This window comes from Carassius carassius, chromosome 14 (genome assembly GCF_963082965.1).
Source record: "Carassius carassius chromosome 14, fCarCar2.1, whole genome shotgun sequence".
Taxonomy (NCBI): Eukaryota; Metazoa; Chordata; class Actinopteri; order Cypriniformes; family Cyprinidae; genus Carassius; species Carassius carassius.
In genome coordinates, this window is record NC_081768.1 from 4,334,060 (window position 1) to 4,354,106 (window position 20,047).

The 20,047-nt window shown below is 39.7% G+C and overlaps 1 protein-coding gene across 3 annotated transcripts in view; it reads left to right on the forward strand.

Annotated features, from left to right (window-relative positions):
- Positions 1 to 20,047, forward strand: part of LOC132156761 (AN1-type zinc finger protein 3-like) — a 35,550-nt gene that overhangs the window by 8,604 nt on the left and 6,899 nt on the right. The window contains exons 1-3 of one of the 3 annotated variants that reach the window (XM_059565766.1): positions 12,269 to 12,643; positions 19,605 to 19,645; positions 19,739 to 19,918. In XM_059565766.1, the coding sequence (XP_059421749.1) occupies positions 19,618 to 19,645; positions 19,739 to 19,918 (208 nt within the window). In that variant the 5' untranslated portion in view covers positions 12,269 to 12,643; positions 19,605 to 19,617. Of the gene's footprint in view, positions 1 to 12,268; positions 12,644 to 19,604; positions 19,646 to 19,738; positions 19,919 to 20,047 lie in introns of those variants that run through there. The other 2 variants (XM_059565765.1, XM_059565767.1) reach the window with 2 other exon arrangements.

Sequence of the window (20,047 nt, forward strand, 5' to 3'; positions counted from 1 at the left end):
GCCCTTCATGACAATTGTGAGGGGGGGTGAATTTTTTAATAACTCATTCCTTTAAATTATATCAAGCCTTAAAGTTCTGCATAATTAAGGGCGTGGCCACTAGAGTGACAGGTGGAGTGCCGCTGTTGTCACCACCGTTGGGATAGGTGGGCGTGGTTTCAGGAACCAGCTCCTGCCTTTTTGCCTATTTTTGATTACCCCAGAGCAGTGGTTCTCAACCCGCAGCCCGTCACAAATTCAAATGCGGCCCACCATATGCTGAACACAATTTTAAATTTAAAAAAAAAAAGTTTTACTATTCATTTAATTTTTTACATTAATTAAAAAAATGTAGGCCACTAAATAAATATTAGCTACAGCCTAATGTTTTTATGTGAAATTATTTAGTTTTTCATAAATTATTTTCATAGATGAGCAGACTTACATAACATTACGAACACATACATAGGCTACAAGTGCGCACTTTGGCAGAATTCAATTCAAATAGTCATCAACAGCCATAAGTTCGGTAAAACTGAGCATCAGAAATGACAAATTTGTTTTTAAAGGAGAAAAAAGACATGGAGAATGTCAGCGAATGAACTCAAAAGAATAGTCGCAGTATCAGTAGTATAGGAGGATTTTCGGTTTGCCCCGCAACTCAATTGAAGTTCAAGCAAATGGAAACGTCTCGGGTTACTTGACTGTAACCCTGTTCCCTGAAAAAGCGGGAACGAGATGCTTGCGCTCAATAGCGCTAATGAGAACATTCTTTGTTCGACTGGTTGTGAAGCATGTGTGTCAAACACACCAAGAATTGGCTTAAATAACCTCGGCAGGTGACGTCTCTGATAACGTGCACCTGCAGGTTATAAATAGACGTGAAACGGAAACATCCTCAGGTTACCCCTTTGTCTGAAGAGACGTCCGGACATGTCGACAGTGCGGCATTGAGGCGCAGCATCTCGTTCCCGCTTTTTCAGGGAACAGGGTTACAGTCAAGTAACCCGAGACGTTCCCTATCAAAAGCTACTCTCGATGCTGCGCTCAATAGCGCTAATGGGAACGAGAATACCAACGCCGCCGCACTGTAAGTGTCTGGACCCCCAAGGTTGTGTAGTGTGTGCGCACAAACATCGAAGAGGTCTCAGACATGACTCTGGGATGTGGACTCAGGGGCATGTGAGCCTGGAGTAGCATCGACATCCAAACTATAGAATCTGACAAATGTTTGCGGAAAGGACCAACCTGCTGCATCACACACTTGCTGCAAGGGCGCACCTCTTGCTCAAGCCATTGAAGATGCAACCCAACTGGTTGAATGGGCACCTACTCCTAGAGGCGAAGTTTGACCATGCACCTCGTAGGCTAGGGCAATAGCAACCCTCACCTAATGTGAAACTGTTTGCCTGGTGGCAGCCGCACCCCTGACTGCGGCCCCCACGGCATATGAAAAGCTGCTCTGACTTACGCCACTGGCTAGTGCGGTGGAAGTAAATCTGAAGAGCACATACTGGCCACAGTAAGTGAAGTCTTTTCTGCTCCGGTGTTGTAAATGGCGGAGGACAGAAGTCTTTGGAAATGAGTAGAATGGACATCCAAACTATAGAACCTGACAAATGTGTGCGGAGAGGAACAACCTGCCGCATCACACACTTAAGCAGGAGCATCCCTCACTCAATGTGAAACTGTTTGCCTGGGGGCAGCTGCCGCCAGCTGCTGATTCTAATGGTTCGAAAGGAGTGCCAGCCCCTCGAGCACTACGGCTAAATCCCCTAAAGGGGCCGTAGCTCTAGTGGGTGCCTCAACCTCTGAGCCCCATGAATGAAGCGGGCAACTAGAGGGTGCTTCCCCACAGAAACCCAGTCAATCAAAACATGGCAAGCAAAACTAGCGGCCATGTAAGTTCTGAGAGTACTAAGGCATGTGCCTGAGGACAATTTCTCTTGCAGGAACTCCAGTACCGAAACAATTTGGCAGTGAGCTGGGTCTGCATGGTGTGTCATGCACCAGCCCTCAAAAACACTCCATATGAGGGCATAAGTTCTTCTAGTGGAGGGAGTCCTAGCACTTAGAATAGTCTCCATTACTGTGGCTGGAAGGCCAGCATCTCTAGTTGGTCCCCCTCAGGGGCCAGACGTGAAGGTTCCAGAGCTCAGGCCGGGAATGAAGTACTGTCCCCTGTGCCTGAGAAAAGATCTCTCCTGACTGGAATCGCCCATGGCGAGCCATCGAGGAGCGATATTAGATCTGAGAACCAAACTCCGGTCGGCCAACGGGGCGCTATCAGTAAGAGGCGAGACCCCTGTCGACGGACCTTGGCCAGGACTCCCGGGAGCAGAGCAATTGGAGGAAAGGCATAAAGACGCAGTCTGGGCCACGCATGGGCCATAGCGTCCAGACCCAGGGGAGCTGGATGAGTCAGAGAGATGTAGAGGGGACATTGTGCAGCTGTGAAGCACAGAGGTCCACTTCTGCTATTTGAAATCTTTCCCAGAATTGACTACTTAGGGGTGGAGTTTCCATTTCCCCTGTTTCACAGCTTGTCTGGACAGCAAGTATGCTCCCACATTCATATGCCCAGGAATGTAAATCGCCCTAAGGGACAGGAACTTGTCCTGTGCCCAAAGCAGAACCTGGTGCGCTAACTCGTTCGAGCGGCGCGACTGCAGTCCGCCCTGGTGATTTATGTAAGAGACTACAGATGTGTTGTCCACCCACACTAGGACATGGTAGCCTCTCAACTGCTGGAGGAAGTATTTCAGGGCCAGAAATACAGTCTCCATTTTGAGGCAATTGATGTGCCAATTCGAGAAGATGACCTCTCCAGATCCCTTGGGCTGGACAGCCAACTAAGGCCGCTCCCCAGCCCATGAGGGAAGCGTCTGTCATTAGCATCTTGCGATGACAACATGGACCTAGAGTGGGACCCAAAGTCATAAACCTGGGTCTGAACCACATAGATAGGGTACGAAGCCCCTGGCGCATAACCCTTATTTGCCACTGGGGATTGGCCCTTGGATGAAATCCCCTGTCTCTGAGCCAAAACTGAAACGATCACATGAGCAGGAGGCCCAAAGGTATCACCGTGGATGCAGCTGCCATGAGACCTGAACAGTGACTTTCTGGCCTAGCTTAATGTTCTTTAGGGTGTTTAGAATGGATTTGACACATGCAGGAGACAGCTGTGCCTGCATTGTGATCAAATCCCATACCACACCCAAATATGTTGTCCTCTGAGCCGGAGAGAGAACGATTTTCTTGGCGTTGAGTTTCAACCCCAGAGATTCGAGATGAGCTAGTACGACATGCTGATGTCGAAGCGCAAGCTCTTGAGACTGGGTCAGATTCAGCCAGTTGTTTATACACTTTTTAAATGTGGATGCCCTGGAGTCATAGAGGAGCCAGAACTGCATCCATGAATTTCTTGTAAGTGCGGGATAACAAAGCTAGGCCGAATGGAAGAAACTGATACTGGTAAGCTTCGCCCCTGAAAGCGAACCTCAGGAACCTCCTGAATTGTGGCAATATTTAAAAATTAAAATACACATCCATTAGATCCATGATTGGACGCAGCCCCCTGTCTTTCTTGGGAATCAAGAAATACCGACTGTAATAGCCTGACTCTCTGTCTGGCAGGGGAACACATTCTATGGCCCCTTTGACCAGCAGAGTCTGTGATTCCTGTGTCAACAGATATGCACGTGCCAGTTTCACAGAGATGGAGACCACGCTGTTGTAACGCAGAAGACGATGTGCAAACTGAATCCTGTAGCCCTTCACTACAGTTCTTTCGTCTAATGGGGAGATATTTGGCAGTAGCTTCCACGCTGCCAGCTTCTCCAAAAGGGGCACTAATTGTGACACTTTGTTTGTTGGGGGGGGGGGGGGGGGTAGATGTCTAGTGTCCTGAAACGTGGCAGGAAGCAAACAGAGCATGTATCATTTCACTGGAGACCACTGCCCCCCGAAACACCGGTGGTGGCGGAGGTTGTTCAGTGATCCCCTAAGGGTGCCAGGAAGAAGCCTTACACTTCTGATGGAATTTTCCAGGGCCCTCCCTGAGGGGATACACTCTTTGTCCTGGGCACAGCTTAAGGCCGTTGATTTGGTCGTGATGACCGTACTTTAGTCCAGGTCCATCTGCGGCTGCCAAGTGTTACAAGCTGCTCCCCAGGCATATGAGGGGGCCAGAGTAGCTGGATCGGGTCGGGACAGTTTATTTATTTATTTATTTTCTGACAGCCCCGACACTTGAGCACAGTGAGTGAGAAACATATTAAAAGTCTCATCCTGGCACTGGCAGATTTTTTAGATCAGCCTGATACGCCTGCAGAACCCATGGTGTGCAGGGCAGCACTAGTCTGACCCACAGCATGAAATGCGTTCCATCCAAGTGTAGATGTTGCTACAGTACGTTTAACAGGGAACAATTGCTGTCTTTTCATATATATATTTTATATATATATATATATTTGTTATTCATCATCATCATCTCATCATAATTTTTTTATTTATATTTTTATTTAAGTAATGTTGCTCCAATAGGGGAGAGATAGCAGCTAGCGTCTCTCTCACCTATGAAATCATAATGTACAAAATCTAATTTTAAGGCTTTAATCTGGTCACTGCACGAGTCACCACCTAGTAACTCCTCATGTCCTTATAATCGCGAGAGGAGTGCTAGGAGAGAGCACTCTCAATGTCCATTTCAACAGGAGCTAGAGCTACAGCAGCCTCTGCCCAATCCGATAAAGTGCCTGGGCACGCTTCGGAGGTGGGCGCGAGAACCGTCAGAACTTCCAGATCGGAGCGCGATCTTAATGAGCGGGAAGCGGCTCGTTCCTCGTGAGAGCAAAGAGCCTAGCAGGGATAGGAAGTGAACCGCGGTGCTTACAACTGCCACTCTAGAACGCGAAAGCAGCCTCTTTTTTTTCCCAACATTAAACATGCGATTTCTCTTCAGAGATCGGCCATGGAGAGCGAGGCACGCATCTCTTATAGAATCAGCAAGAATAGTTAGAGCTTTCTTTTTCCTTTTTTTTTTTTACTCTTAACATACTTCCTTTTAAACTAATACTTTCATCAGCGTGACACACACACACACAATGCGGTCTCTGAAGACAAAGAAACCTGAGGATGTTTCCGTTTCACGTCTATTTATAACCTGCAGGTGCACGTTATCAGTGACGTCACCTGCCGAGGTTATTTAAGCCAATTCTTGGCGTGTTTGACACACATGCTTCACAACTGTACGAACAAAGAATGTTCTCATTAGCGATATTGAGCGCAGCATCGAGAGTAGCTTTTGATAGGGAACACCATATACTACGCAGCAATCATCCTTAAATTCGAAAGTGCTTTCCATATTTGGATCGACATAGGCTACATTTGTGAACGCACATTTTCTGCAATGTCGCGCGTCAAGTCATGCTCCCGTGCGCGACTTACAGACTGCATCTTAAGCCTCTGTTATACTTTTCGCGTCTGCGAGTCCGCTACGGACCGCTAGGTAGGCGTGACGTAAATATCGCCATCGGAGAGCATGTGTTGAGGCTCTGAGCAGACGACCGCGCCGACAGGTGCGCGTGGTCAGTAGCCTAGTCTTCAAAAGCACAATTGCACATTTGCAGGCAGTGCAATCCGTCAATAAAGAATATAAAGACAGCGATGTGCAATAATTCTGGGCAATTGTTTGTTCACATGTTTGTTGCAGAGCGGACCATCCGCGTGTGCTTTCGGAAGTATAAATGGAAGAAGTCCGCGTCCGCGTCTGGATTGCTCATGCGGAAAGTATAACACAGGCTTTACAATCGCACCTTCATTGTGCTGTTACTACATCGAGCTGAATTTCACAAAATTGTTCAGCTCCCGACAACATAAGGTATTTTATTTATGGGGAGTAGAATTATTTCTTTATTTCAATGAATCGAATCGATTAGATATCATAATATTTAGGCTATAATATTATAAATCAGGTCGGTTTGTATTTGTGACCCCGCGAGACTTGCACTTGGAGCATAGTGCGGCCCGGTGGAAAAAAAGGTTGAGAACCACTGCCCCAGAGTGACGCGCGGTGACGTGCTGCCAAGATGGCGACGGCCCGCTGTGCCCACTTTTGGTTTCTAAATCTCTCTTCAGAAACCTATGGGTGACGTCAAGGACACTACGTCCATGTTTTTATACAGTCTATATAAAGTAGAGTATAGAACAACACCTAAGGATGCAAGCATCCTGCAGTCAGCGCGGGATTGGAAATTGGAAGTGGACCTTGATAAGAAGCTTGTGTTTCCCCCAGAAATAGCGGCTACAACACTCCGGCCAGACATGGTCCTGTGGTCTCCAACAACAAAGCTGGCATATGTTGTGGAATTAACAGTACCATGGGAAGAGGGGGTTGAAGAGGCCTATGAGAGGAAAAAGAACAAATATTCCGACCTGGCAGCTGAAGCATCCCAGAATGGCTGGAAGACCAGCATCTTCCCAGTAGAGGTGGGCTGCAGGGGATTTGTTGCCACTTCTGCCACCAGTTTGCTGAGAAAATTAGGGGTGAAGGGTCGCTCTCTCCAACAGGCCATCAAGTCCATGTCAAGTGCTGCCGAAAAAAGCAGTAACTGGCTCTGGATTAAACGTAAGGACCCCAACTGGGCAGCAAGGTAGAGACAGATGGTATGCGGTCAGGCTTAGGCCCGACTCAGGGAGAAGGGCGCCCCTGCCAGCAGAGCCCACCAGGAATATGGAGGGTATGGCATGGAGGGGGGTGTACCTGGGACGCTGGGTACACCGTTGAGCCTTCTGGAGACGTTGTGGGCCTCAATCAACGAAACGTAGATGAAGCAGGGTGCCCACCTGATGACCCCAATGACATACCTTACCCTCCTTTTCGCCACTCCACACCGATTGCTACTATCAAGAGTTTCCTACTAAAGGGATTGAAACATCTAGTTCTATTAGCTATACTATGGTACTTTCACACCGAACCTGAAACGATTGTTCGCCTTTGCTAATTCATGTCTGCACGCTAGGTGGCACAAACCACTAATGCATTTTTCTTCAGATATGTATCTCGTAAATAGATTTAACATCATCTGCTGCTCAATATTATGGATATGCTGGTATCATATTTTCCTGTTGTGATTAATTGCTCATGCTTTTATCATGGTATACGGTATTATCACGGTATTGATATTTAGTTTAAAAAAAGTGGTCATAATACAGTATAAGAAGTTAAATAACTTTTGTATAACAAAAATAACAGCATTTACATACAATAAAGCAATACAGAAAAAATATATAAAGTTAAAAGTTTTACACAGATTAAAGAATTATAAAGACCCATAGGTATCACTTTACTATAAGACCACATTAGTTAACCTTAGTTAATGCATTAACATTCACAATGAGCAATAGCTTCATTTGCTACAGAAGTTATTAATCTTTGTAAAAAAAAATGCAACTCTTAGTTCATGCTAGCTCATTAAATGACACAGTTGCAACTTTCGATTTTTACAACGTGTTATAAATATCAGAATACCTAAGATTAATGAATGTTCAGAAGAATTTTTAATTGGCACTTTATGTTAACTAATGAAGCCCTTATGTAAAGTGTGAACAAACAATAAATAATCAATGTTGTAGTCCAGATTAAAATGGAAAAAAAAAGTTTGAAAATAAATAGCCTATTCTAAATATTTAAGTATTTGTCACTGTGATGAACACCATAGCAAATCCACAAATCTAAATGGCTATTTAAATACTTTAGAAAGTAGTGTGGCTGCTTTATTTATGGGGTTTCTAGAGTAAAGGCTGCTTTGTTTTCCCTGCAGTTTAGCACCATCTGCTGTCAGACAGTGAATGTGCTTTCATTCAGTGCGTCTCTCACGTGTTCCTCCATGCGCTTCTCATGCGTGCTAGTTTATATCAGAGCGCACGATATTTCAAGCAGCATACAGCATTGTTGTGCATTTTGACCATTTGATGGGAATAGTATTCTTAAAATGCATTCTAAATTCTGAATAATTTGTAATATATAATTATTAACGGTATTTAGAAGTGCCCTTGATAACAATATTGTGCATATAAATGCCATGATATATCGCGTTACCGAATACTGGCACGTCTACTCAATATACAGCATTAAATTAAGATAAACAAGGTTCTACACCAAAACAAACTATAATGCTTACAAGAATAGGTTACGTCCTTAAATACAATTAGAAGTATAATTAGCATCGAGATACACTTGAAAATATATGTAATTATTAATATATTTGCTTACCCACTTTAAACCATCATTGAGTGCTTGTAATAGCTTCCAATTGTGATCTATAGTTGATTTTGATTAATAAGCAGACACGTGCACTCTTTGTATGTTCAATAACGCTACACTTCTATTGTCATAAACATCCTTTATTGCATGAGTTGCAATATCATATGTTTATTTGCTTACATATTTCATGTGTAGAAAAAGAGTGAATACGACTCCTACCACTCGCGCACATGGAAGAAAATGGACGAGGCTCTACAGATCACATAATTCAGTGGACAATTAATAGAAATCTTGCTCTGTATAAAGAACATGTGAGAATAAATATGTTCTCAAATACCAACAATAACAAGAACTCAGCATCGATTAATCTAAAGATTAATTTTTCAGACCGATTTGATTTCGATTATCTCCCCATTAATTGACTACTAACAATTTACACATGTTGATTTACATATCAGAATGAAAAAAAAACATAAATTCCTTAACATTGCAATATATGTTTATTGCTCTTAAAATTACAAAATAAAAGACTGACTAAGAATGCATTACTTTGCACTTGTATAGAGATAGCATTCAATGAAACCTTGAAAACACATAGCTTACTGAAACAAGCTTACTGAACACATAAGGCCTAGCTTACTGAAAAAAGTTCTTTCAGATGAAAACAACAACAACTTGATGTCTAGTATTCAATAAAAAAGGTCACCCCAAAAATACTTGTTTAGAGCAATTGAAAGAATACAGTATGTAAATGTAAACTTGAGGGCTTTAAGCTAATACAGAGAGTGCTTTTACAAAAAAAAAAAAAAAAATTAACAGTGGGAGCCAGCAGCCTGTCATGGAGAAAAAAAATCTCAGAATGCTCCACGTGAAACTTTGGCGTTCCGCCCTTTTTCTATCGTGTCTAATGATTTTGGTTAATATGCACAAGGGAGGGAGAGAGCAAGAAGCGCTCGTGTAGTTTGAAGACTGTGAGTGCGCGAGCGCGCGTGAAACTTTGGTGTTTCGCCCTTTTTCTATCGTGTTTAATGATTTTGATTAATATGCACAAGGGAGGGAGAGAGCAAGAAGCGCTCGTGTTGTTTGAAGACTGTGAGTGCGCGCGCACAGCCAGGGCTCTCTCTCGTACGCGCCCTGTCACTGTCACTCACCGATCAAATAAGGCTTTGACAGCCGCCAAAAAAAAAAGATCAATGCAGAAAAACCCCTGGATTGGTTATATAACGTTGGACAGAATGTTGATCCGGCCATTGCGTATATTCAGCGCACATAAGGTAAACGTTTTGCAAACGTTTTTTAGAGAAATAAAAACAGGTCGACGAATCGATGCGCATATTTTGCGTCAACGTATTTTTTGCGTCGACGTCATCGATGACCTCGACGCGTTGTCCCAGCCCTAGAAACAGCGCCACCAATCTTGCCTTTTTGTGCAACAGCAGCTGCTCCTGCCACGAGATCCTAGCTCAAATCTTATTGGATGGCAAAGAATTTTCTTTGCGAAACTAAAAAGGTTTGTTGGACTAGTTTGAAAAAAAATATGTTTGCATTCTATGTGGAAGATTCCATAGATATCTGTTGTTTTATTCCAGTGTGTCATCGCGTCTGATATTAATTTAGCTTTTTCGCGCTCAGTGTGGAAAGGCCTTTAGACTGTTAAAATGTTCTTCACACTAAGAACTATTTACTAAAAGGTTCTTTGGGGAACTAAAAGTGGTTCATTTATGGCATTGCTGTGAAAACCCCCTTTTGAAACCTTTCATTTTTAAGAGCGTATATGTGAACCAGGAACTTTCCACTGTGTCCTAAAGTAGAACCCTTCATATCAGTTTGCTTCTAGTGTTTACGCCTGCAGTAGCTCTGCTGAATTGCTTTGGATCTACTGTGTAAAACTCTGAAAGGATCATCATTGTTCAATGTAGTGCTTTAAAGAATCTTTTGAATGTACCTACCTTGATATGAAAGTTAAATCTGAGAATATTTTACTGAAATGCCTTGTTGCCGTGTTTTTGAAAATCGTGAAAGTTCACCTGTGTTCTTCGATTCACTGCAAAATCATCACAGTTGTTTTTCCTCCCTCTTCCAGGCACCTTGAGCTTCTGTCTCTGTTCTTTCACATCAATGCATCTACAATGTCCCGCTGCACCGCACCTTCAGATTTTCCCCATTAAATAATCAAACCTCCTCTGAGAGCGTTGTCTTTGTAGTCTCTCTTCAGGCAGGAAACAACACAGAGAGTAAAGGGGGATTTCTAACTCTGCAAAAAGTTGAAAAGTTGACGTGAACTCTTGTAAACCATCATGAATATGCATATCAGTCTAATGGTTATTTTCCTGAGTGACTGTTTGTGTGCGACTCAAGTGAATGCAACGTTGTGAAAGAAAGCAAATCTGTGACACTCTTGATCCGCTCAAGCTACATTATAGCTCTGTCATGTTTGAAACATTTTCTCATTAATTCCTTAAGTTTTGTGTGTAGAAATGAGGGGAAAATTGTCTTTGAAGTTGTGTGGAGCATCTCAGGAGACCTGGAGGCCTCAGGCTGGATTTAGCCAGTGATGAGGTAGGAGATGTTGCTTTGAAAGGGAGTCATCCACCCTCCTCCGCTCATGTTCAGCTATCACATGATAAAGAAAGGATCATTTGCTCTAATGTTTGGTAGGTCATGATACAGTGGCTCCATTTGATTTACACATTCTGTAAACAAAATTCAGATTCATACCCTGAATATTTGCAGCATATCAAGGTCATACTGTATACTGTAATACAGTAACATGTGTTATATGTGGTAATTTTGTTATAGTTATGAATTACAATTTCTAGTAGACACATGAGTGCATACTTTTTATATTTTTTGCTGTTTCATGAATTATGCTCTTACTGCAATTGGGGCAAAAAAAAAATCTATGTTTATATCTAATTGTACTCTTAAAATTACTGATTAAAAATTCTATTTTCCACAATAATGTAATAATATGCTCTTTATTTATATATATATATATATATATATATATATATATATATATATAAAGAGCATATATATAAATATATACAGCATATTATTACATCATTTTAAATACATACATATGTGTGTGTGTGTCTGTGTTTTATTTATTTTTTGCTGTTTTATGAATTCTGCCCTTATTACTATTGCGACATGTTGTCACAAGAAAATATAATTTACAATGAACATGTACTTTTTTTATTTCCTGTGTAATCGCTATCAACTATCTCCAGTTTCTGCTATAATATAGTATTTATCTGTATAAAGTGTACACTTTTGATAGAGTATTATTAAAATAATATCTATTTATCTGTCTGTCCCTTACAGCTATAAGTAAATAAATCTGTAAGTATTAGGTATATTAAGCATATACAACATTCAAACTCAAAACTTATTTGAGACATTCAGGTGCCCCAACAACAGATTAATGCACTTTCCTTTTTCTAGTTTTAATTATTCAAGTGTGTAGACAGTAATAGTTGTACCTAGAATATTTTCAACACAACAACTTCTGAAAAGGTCCAAATATAATATCAGTTAACATTTTTTTGTATACAGTTAAATCACTGGAATCCCCCTTCCAATACAGAAAGAGAAAGAAGACATTACTGTATGGCCTTGAGCCAGTGTGTTGTCAATGTGCAATTCAGTGTCATGTATTTGTATTGTTATTTAATACTTTTAATGTAATTTTTGTGTCTTGTTTCTATGTAGTCAAAGCCATCGCGAGCGGTTCCTCTTATGTAGGGGTCTGTAGCAGGTCTTGTACTTAAACAGCTTTAAAGCACAAATCCCCTTTTACAAACAAGGAATACAGCTTGGGACGTTCCACTTTCTTTTGGGGGAACAGTGGTTCGTTAAAGCGTTATTAACACGTGATGTTAAAGTATGTAGACCAATATTTAAACATCGTATTATGTATTTCATCTTCTAACAACATGATATTGTGTAAATATGATTACAACTGGAATACCAGCATTTAAATTGTTTCTCCTGATTAACAAAACCCTATCCGGAAGTTGGTATCTTCCACTCGCCAGCTGATCGGCCTCGACTCCCGGTGCGGTCCGTCGGACTGTACGCGGCCGTTAATTTCTTGATTTTTGTCTAAATTACATCGAATTCATTGTAACGGCCGCTCGTGTCCGCATCGTTTACTTATTACACCGCGTTTTCAGCTCGGGGATTTCGTTGTAAAGCATTTTTGATCAAACGTCGAGTCGAGGAATTCCCGCACAAGCACTAGGCCACTAGCGGATCCCCGGTGTTTCCTGCAGAAACCTGCCGCCTTCACATCGCCACCATGGGGGACACAGGAAGCGAGCGCAGCAAGCCGCCTAGCATTCCTCCCCGCTGCCCTTGTGGATTTTGGGGGTAAGACGATTCATTTTACACGTGAGTGTACCTGTACGCCGAATTTGATGCGGAAAAGGCGTTAAATGTGAATGAAATGTGGTGTGTTTGTTGTTCATTGTTGTAGGCCGATGGATGGGGGTGGGGAACAACCACTCCTGTTTTTCACATCCACAGCTGCTGTTTCCCCTCGAACACACACTTAAAACACATACACCCAACAAACTCACATTACATTTAAGAATCTAGGGTTATCAAAAGCAGATTTTGGGAGATTTAGTGGTTTTTAACCAGCCTTGTGAGATGAACTCATTTCTCACTGCCCTCTAGCTCAACCATTGGCTGTTTGAAAACCCTATCTTAGACAGCGTTTTTGGCATTACAGATTGTGAAATGTTTGTTTTATATTGAAAAAACGTAGTGAACTTGACGTTTTTTAGCATCATAGGCGTTTGCAGGATTTTTTGGCATCAAATTTGACGTCGTTTTTTGTTATATTTCAAAACATTCATAGCCAGCATTATTTTTGGCTGTATTCAAAATCTAGTGTGCTGCCTAACTAGACAACATTTTGAGCATTAAAGGTGGCATAATTTTTAGATTGTATTTCAGAACCCAGAAAGCTGTCTACCTAAACCGCTTTTTAGGGCATCACAGGTGACATTGTGCTGTCTCTATTAAAAGATTGTGTGTTGGCTTCCTTGACCAAGGAGTTTAAGACTTTTAGATGCTACAGACCCAGAATATGATCATCTTTGTTTAAGGGACTCCCATCCTAAAATTAAAAGGGCAGCTATGAATTTTCATGTATAAAAGATCAAATTTATGTATATATATACATATATATATTTATTTATTTGGAAAATATAAATTAATTATTATTTATTAAACCAATTATTTATATATTTTTAAATTATGTATTTATTTAAACTCTTTTTCTGTTAGCTTTTCCATGGATCTCTAAAACTAAATTATGGCCTCCCTGGGGTCCTTTTGCCCCAGTTTGGAAACTCTTGTCCTGTCCAAAATTAGGGATTTTTCTTTTTTGTGCATGCTTCCTACATAGACAGCATTTTGGGCATGTAAATGCTTCCATCAGGTTTTGCCATCATTGAGATAAACATTAAGTGCTGTATGTCAAAACCTATTTGATGCCCTATCTAGACAGCATATTGAACATTTTATACACGCCTCCAGTGACTTGAAATGCTGTCTAGGTAGACACCTCCCTGGGGTTTGAGACAGTCAGGAAAAGCCAATGACAGAATGACTTTTTCTTGAGTGACACATCAATCATGCTCTTCTTCGAGCACGTGTTAGGCTCACGGGTGCAGTCATTTGACACTCCTTGCTGTCTGTGCTGGAAACAAATGCATCAGATTTGGGCAAGACCAAGACAGACCCATGACAAGTGATCATTCAGCAGGCTTTTATTAGCCATTTGTCCATTTGCTTTCATAAAAAATAGAAATGATATAGTGATGGTTGGATCAAATGCTGATGGTACTACAGTAATTACATGTTTTATAGCTCATGTATCAGGTAATTTAATCACATAAAACCTCTCTCACTTTACCCGTGACTAAGCGATTATAAAACAGGCTCAACCTTCTGTTTTGTGTAAATTAGATTGTGGATCTGTTGATGGTGTCCCTGATTTGTTAGGTCAGGGTTTCACAAATAGGCATTTAGGGAACTGAATGTGATCGAAATGCCTACTAATTCTACATACATATTTTCAAAATAGACTAATCAATGGTAAATCGAACACATTTATCAACTTGTCATTTAAAAACCAATTAGAAGACCATTGAGGATCATCCAGTCCAACAGTGCAAGCTTCACTGAAACAATGTTGTGAATTTGGGGTGGGACTACCTGTTTGAATACAATCATATTTTTGTGTGTGTGTGATTTTCTTAGGTGCTGCTAGTGGCAAAAAATAGAAAAATGCAATGTCATGTTTCAGTTCAGCTCATGTGAGAATAAAATGAATGCAGTGTTTACCATTGCAACTGGTTTTACGGGAAATCTTACTTTTCACAAATCTAAAATGCATTAATGTTAAGATCTGTTAAGACGAAGTTTGAGTGAAAAGAAGTAATAGCAATAATATATTAATGACCCAGTCGAGTGCTGTCATTATCATTTGTTCAGTAGCATTTTCTGGACTGAAGTCAAGGTTTACTTCAAGGGGTGTATGTGTGAGTGTACAGAGATGTGTGCACTTTATAATGACACAGGATGAATAATATACAGATTGGTCTCTTCATCATCATTATGATCATTGTATTCATTTTCAGCTCTGTTGTTTAAATGTTTCATGTTTGTGTGACTGAAAGACTCGAATAGATTGTAGCAATGGTTTATTTTGGACTCTTTATTCAAGTGGCACAGTTGCTGTCATTGAAGATGCACATGAGATTTGAAACCGGATGTTAACATAGCACGTCATATCTGGCTTTATATCCTGCAGATTTAAACCACAGCCCATCTCTATTCTGAATTCTTGACGGTTTTTCCCATTCAGACTCAGACTTTAATAGACTGACTGGTTTGCTTTGTGCAGAGATATATGAAACGATACAGTAAATGTCCTAAAAGGGGAGTATGTTGAATCAGCCTTGTAAGAATTGACAATGCATGGTTCTGTTTGCTTGTATATCAGATTTTTTAAGTTTTACTATGGACAAATTGTCATGGTGGATTGTTTAGTGTGTAATAATTAGTTGCATATGATTTATATGTTGCAAGTTAGTCTGAAATTTACTCACAATCAGTATTTTTGCATAACACGAAAGACGCAGTTTTCCTTTTACTGTGGATTTTATTTTAATAACTGCAAGCTCCAAAGAAACCACAATTTTAGGTAAAAAGTGAAAAAAAAGGGTAAAAGTCCACTTCACTGAAGACATACAGTAGTTTTATGTGATAAAGCGGCCAAGATGCCAATATTTGCATTATTTGGCAGTTCTCCTTTTGTGTTCAATGAAAAAGAAATCATACAGTTTGGGAATGGCATGAGGATGAGTAAATAATGATTTGTAAAGTTTGACTCATTTGTCATTCAGTTAAAGCTGCACATTTGTTTGTCATTGCTTCCTTCTTTGTTTGCTATGCAAAAACTATCTGCTGGTAGTTTGTTGTTTTACGGTTTTTGGTCTATTGGTGCATATAAATGACAATAATTAAATGGCATTCTTGTGATTGTTTAATATAAAACTCTGCAACTTTTAAAACTGTATTTCAGCATTATTACTAGTACAAATGGTAATAAAACCTGTTGGGTCGAAATTGTTGTTAAAAATAATTTTATGTTATGTTTAAATTTTAAATGCATTAAAAAGTTAATCATCCAACCTTATAAACCGTAAAGGGTTTTGTCTCTGTTTTCTAAATTTCCAGATGGATAATTTTACTCATATGGTCAAATGAAGACCCACAGTCTCTGTTATATTAATAATTATCTTATGAATTTCCTCCATGATTTATTGCTCTTAGTTCTTTACTGCACCAAGTGATCACGTTTTTCATCAAAATCTGAAGTATAGGCCTAATATTCGTTATCCCTTGCATGCATTAAACCGAGCAGCTTTTGTAAAGTAGTTATTTGATTGGGCAAAACATAAAACCTAGTAAACCGATACTTGAGGGAAAGGTTTCAGGTAACCTGTTGCATGTGTAAAAGCAGTCTCAAAACGTGACCGGTTCTTCCCTCAACCTTGTGTAGACTTGCCCAACTGGTGTTGAATGACACAAGCAAATGCAACTCTGTTTTGATAACCAGTGTCAAGAAAAATTTTGCACAACTACTTGAATTCTTAAACAAAGGCACATCCTCACTAACATGTCAAGATTAACCTGACGCCTATGAATTATCTGATGATAAGTCACGTGAGTAAACTCAGCCCATCTTTAGTGCATGTTATCTCAAATGAACTAAAGCAAATACAATAGTTAAGAAACAAAACAGGTTGCTGCGTTGATTTTATAAAAGGGTAGTTCACACACACAAAATGACAAAATAATTTACTCAGCCTCAAGTTGTTCCAAACCCTATTTGAGTTTCTTTCTTCTTTTGAACATAGATGATATTTAGAAAATGTTTAACCAATGAAAGGCAATGGGGACCATTAACTATTTGGTTACATTTTTTTTTCTTTGGTTTGTGATGACAGAATTTTCATTTTTGGGTTAACTATCCCTTTAATGTAATTTTAAGTCATTGTAACATTATATGCCAAATTAAAGCTATTTTGCTGGAAAATTGATAAAAAAAAATGTTTATGAATGATCTAGTGAATAAAATATGTAACTCACTTGATCATATTTAAGTTTTCGTTTTTAGAACTATATGGCTGCAAACCAGATAATCAAATGATTCACAACACAAATGTCCGGTATGAAATTTGGAGCAATATCTGTACTGTTCCATAGACATTTCTCTGTGTGTAGATAGAGGGCGCCGCAGTTCAGAGGGGCTGAAGTGTGAAGGGCAGGAGTGGCGTTTCATTTTTCATCCCATTTCCGAACTTCCATCTGGCATCTTCCATTTTAACACCTGTTAGCACATCGGTCTTCTCATTTTCAAGCATGCGTTATCTTTTGGGAGCTGGTGCGGCCAGGGAATGAGTGTAGAGAGTGAGATCATCTGTTGTGTTTGGATGCGCCGTCCCCTGTGATTCCCACAGAATACTCTCATTATTGAGAGTATCATGAGGCGCTGTAGATGTTGATCTCATACATATAGAGACTACACATATTAATTATTTTTATATTTGGGATTTTAATTTCCTAACACCAAAAATGACCAATAAAACTGATGCTTGCTATCAAACTTTCAAACATAAGCTGAATGTGGCGAGAAAAGACTGTTTGATGAAATAATACAAATAAATAGATAAAGCTGGTTATTTTAAAGAAGTAGTTCATTCAAAAATAAAAATTGTAATTTACTCACACTGATGTTCTTCCAAACCTGTATGAGTTTCAAGATGATATTTTGAAGTATGTTAGTAACCAAACAGTTGCTGGTAGAAATGGTAGTGTTGGAAATGTTAATGTTGTTTTGTTTAGTATGTAGTTAGAGCCAATTGTTGGCAGGTGGGTTCCTTCTGTAGGAAGCATGGCATCAATCACGTCTCTAAATTAGATTCAGTGTTATTGTGGTTATTTAGTAAAATGGCTTGATTAATGGTGTGATGTGATTTGTTGAATATGCCGCACATACAGTAACTCTTCAGAAGGTGGGCTGAGGTGTGTGTGCACTGGAGTCTTGATTGGGCTGTTGCCTCTTTTCATAAGCCATAATTGCAGATGACATTTAACAGGAGATGTCAGATTAATCCAGAGAGAGGCCAGCTTGATTGGCTTGGAGTCATGTGACCGAGGAAAACCGTGCGCGCACATACACATACACCGTCGCATTTCCTGAAAATACTTTTTTTTTTTTGTATACTTTTTTTGTATTAAATATAGGTTCGGCTGCCCAATTGTTTTGTGTGATTTGTTTTATTCGACAGAAGTTGAATGTTTTGCTAGTGTAATTTTTATGTCATTTTTAATGTTATTTTTGAGCCTACTTGCCATTGTTCTTTGTTTTTCATTTAATCATTTACAATTTAATTCATTAACTTATGATGTTTTATCTAACTTTTTTTTCTTTTTTGCAATCATTTACAGATTTTACAATTAATTTAGCCGACATGAAATACTTTTATCTGTTTTAAAAAAACTTTTTTACTTGTTTTTTATGCAATCATTTACTCAATAGCTACGTAATATAGTAGCAAGTATCGTTTTTGTTACTACTAGGTGTCATTTATATAGCTTTAATTACTGATATAATCGCCGCCTTTTTAGATCATTAGCCAGCAAATCCTTGGTAAACATTGCAAGGGTAATGAAAGTCGCAAGTATGGAGTGTTGCTTTATTTAATCGATCCAAATGGCTGCTCAAAATGAACTCTTTCACTGTTTCTTATGGTCGATACATTTTGGATTTAATCTAATCATATCAACATATTTAACCATTATAGCTTATTTTAAGAACAACCATCATATATGTTACTCAATCAGCACTGTCGATAACACATTTTTATTGCTCATTCACACATAATGATGTGCTCTTCATGCTCATCTTCTTAATACGCATTATTCCTACCCACAATGCCTGATCTCGCCCCATGCTTCCATCCGCCTCCTTGATTGGGCACTGATTATGATTGCTCTTGATTGTGCTGTTGATGTTGTTTTCATTGCTAACCTGTGTCACTTTGAGAGAGACTTTTGAGGTGCATGCAGGAAGAGCAATAACTGTTTGCGTGTGTGTACATAGTGTTTGATATGTCACCACCCTCAGCCTGCAGGTAAAGAACAGTGAAGAGCTCTCCACTGAAGAGGCGTCTGAGGCTTTGTTCACACTGCAAACAATTCAGATTTGTTTTTCAAATGTCCCCACTAAAAGATCTCATTAAATAGGGATTGCTCTTGTGTAGAGTAAAACTTGATCGCAAGCTGGTTGTGTTAGCTTATTGTTCTTTTGAGATGTTTTGAGGTCTTTTCTGTGAGTCAAATGAATCTGTTCAGAATCAATATTTCTGAATCCAATTCACTTATACACATTTTTATCACAAACAGATCGGGGTCATGCAGGAAATGCATTGAATAAAAGGGAAACTTTTAATTTGTTGTTTTTATAGCCTATTTACCCAAGTAATTTTTTATTTAAAATGTTAATATTTTTATTTTAATCTAAAAATATTAAATATTGAAATTTTTTACATTTAGTACATTAATAAATTAATATGTACATTTTCTAATAAATATAGGAATTCCACAGCACATTAAGTTTTGCTGTGTGTATCTCAGGAATCATGAAATCCTTACTATTGGATTCAACTGCTAATATTTTTGTGTTATGATGGTCATTTCATAAAGAGATGTACTTTTCCCCATACAGATATTAAAAAAAAATATTTGCTTTTGTCTTTTCTTTTTCCAGGTCCAGCAAAACCATGAACCTTTGCTCCAAATGTTTTGCTGGTAAGATACTGTTATCACATGGTCTATAAGATTATGATTATACTTGAATCAGTGTGTCTAAGAGACTTTCACGCTCTCTGTTCTCTCCTTCAGACATACAGAAGAAGCCACCAGACGAAGACTGCACTCCAGAGCCCGCCCCCAGCTCAAGCAAAAGCCAATCAGCAGTCTTCTGTAACGAGACGAGCAGCAGCAGTAGCCAAACCCTGTCCTCCAAGCCAGCCAGCTCTGATGAGCCCTCGACAGAAGCCACACCTCTTCCTGCACAGGACGGTGAGGACACACAAATTCTGTCTTCTAATAAAGGAGATGATATTTCAGCGCTCATTGCATCTAGTCTGAGATTGGCTCTAATCGTTTTAATATCCCACAGCAGTCATAGAGATACTGCAGATGAAAAAG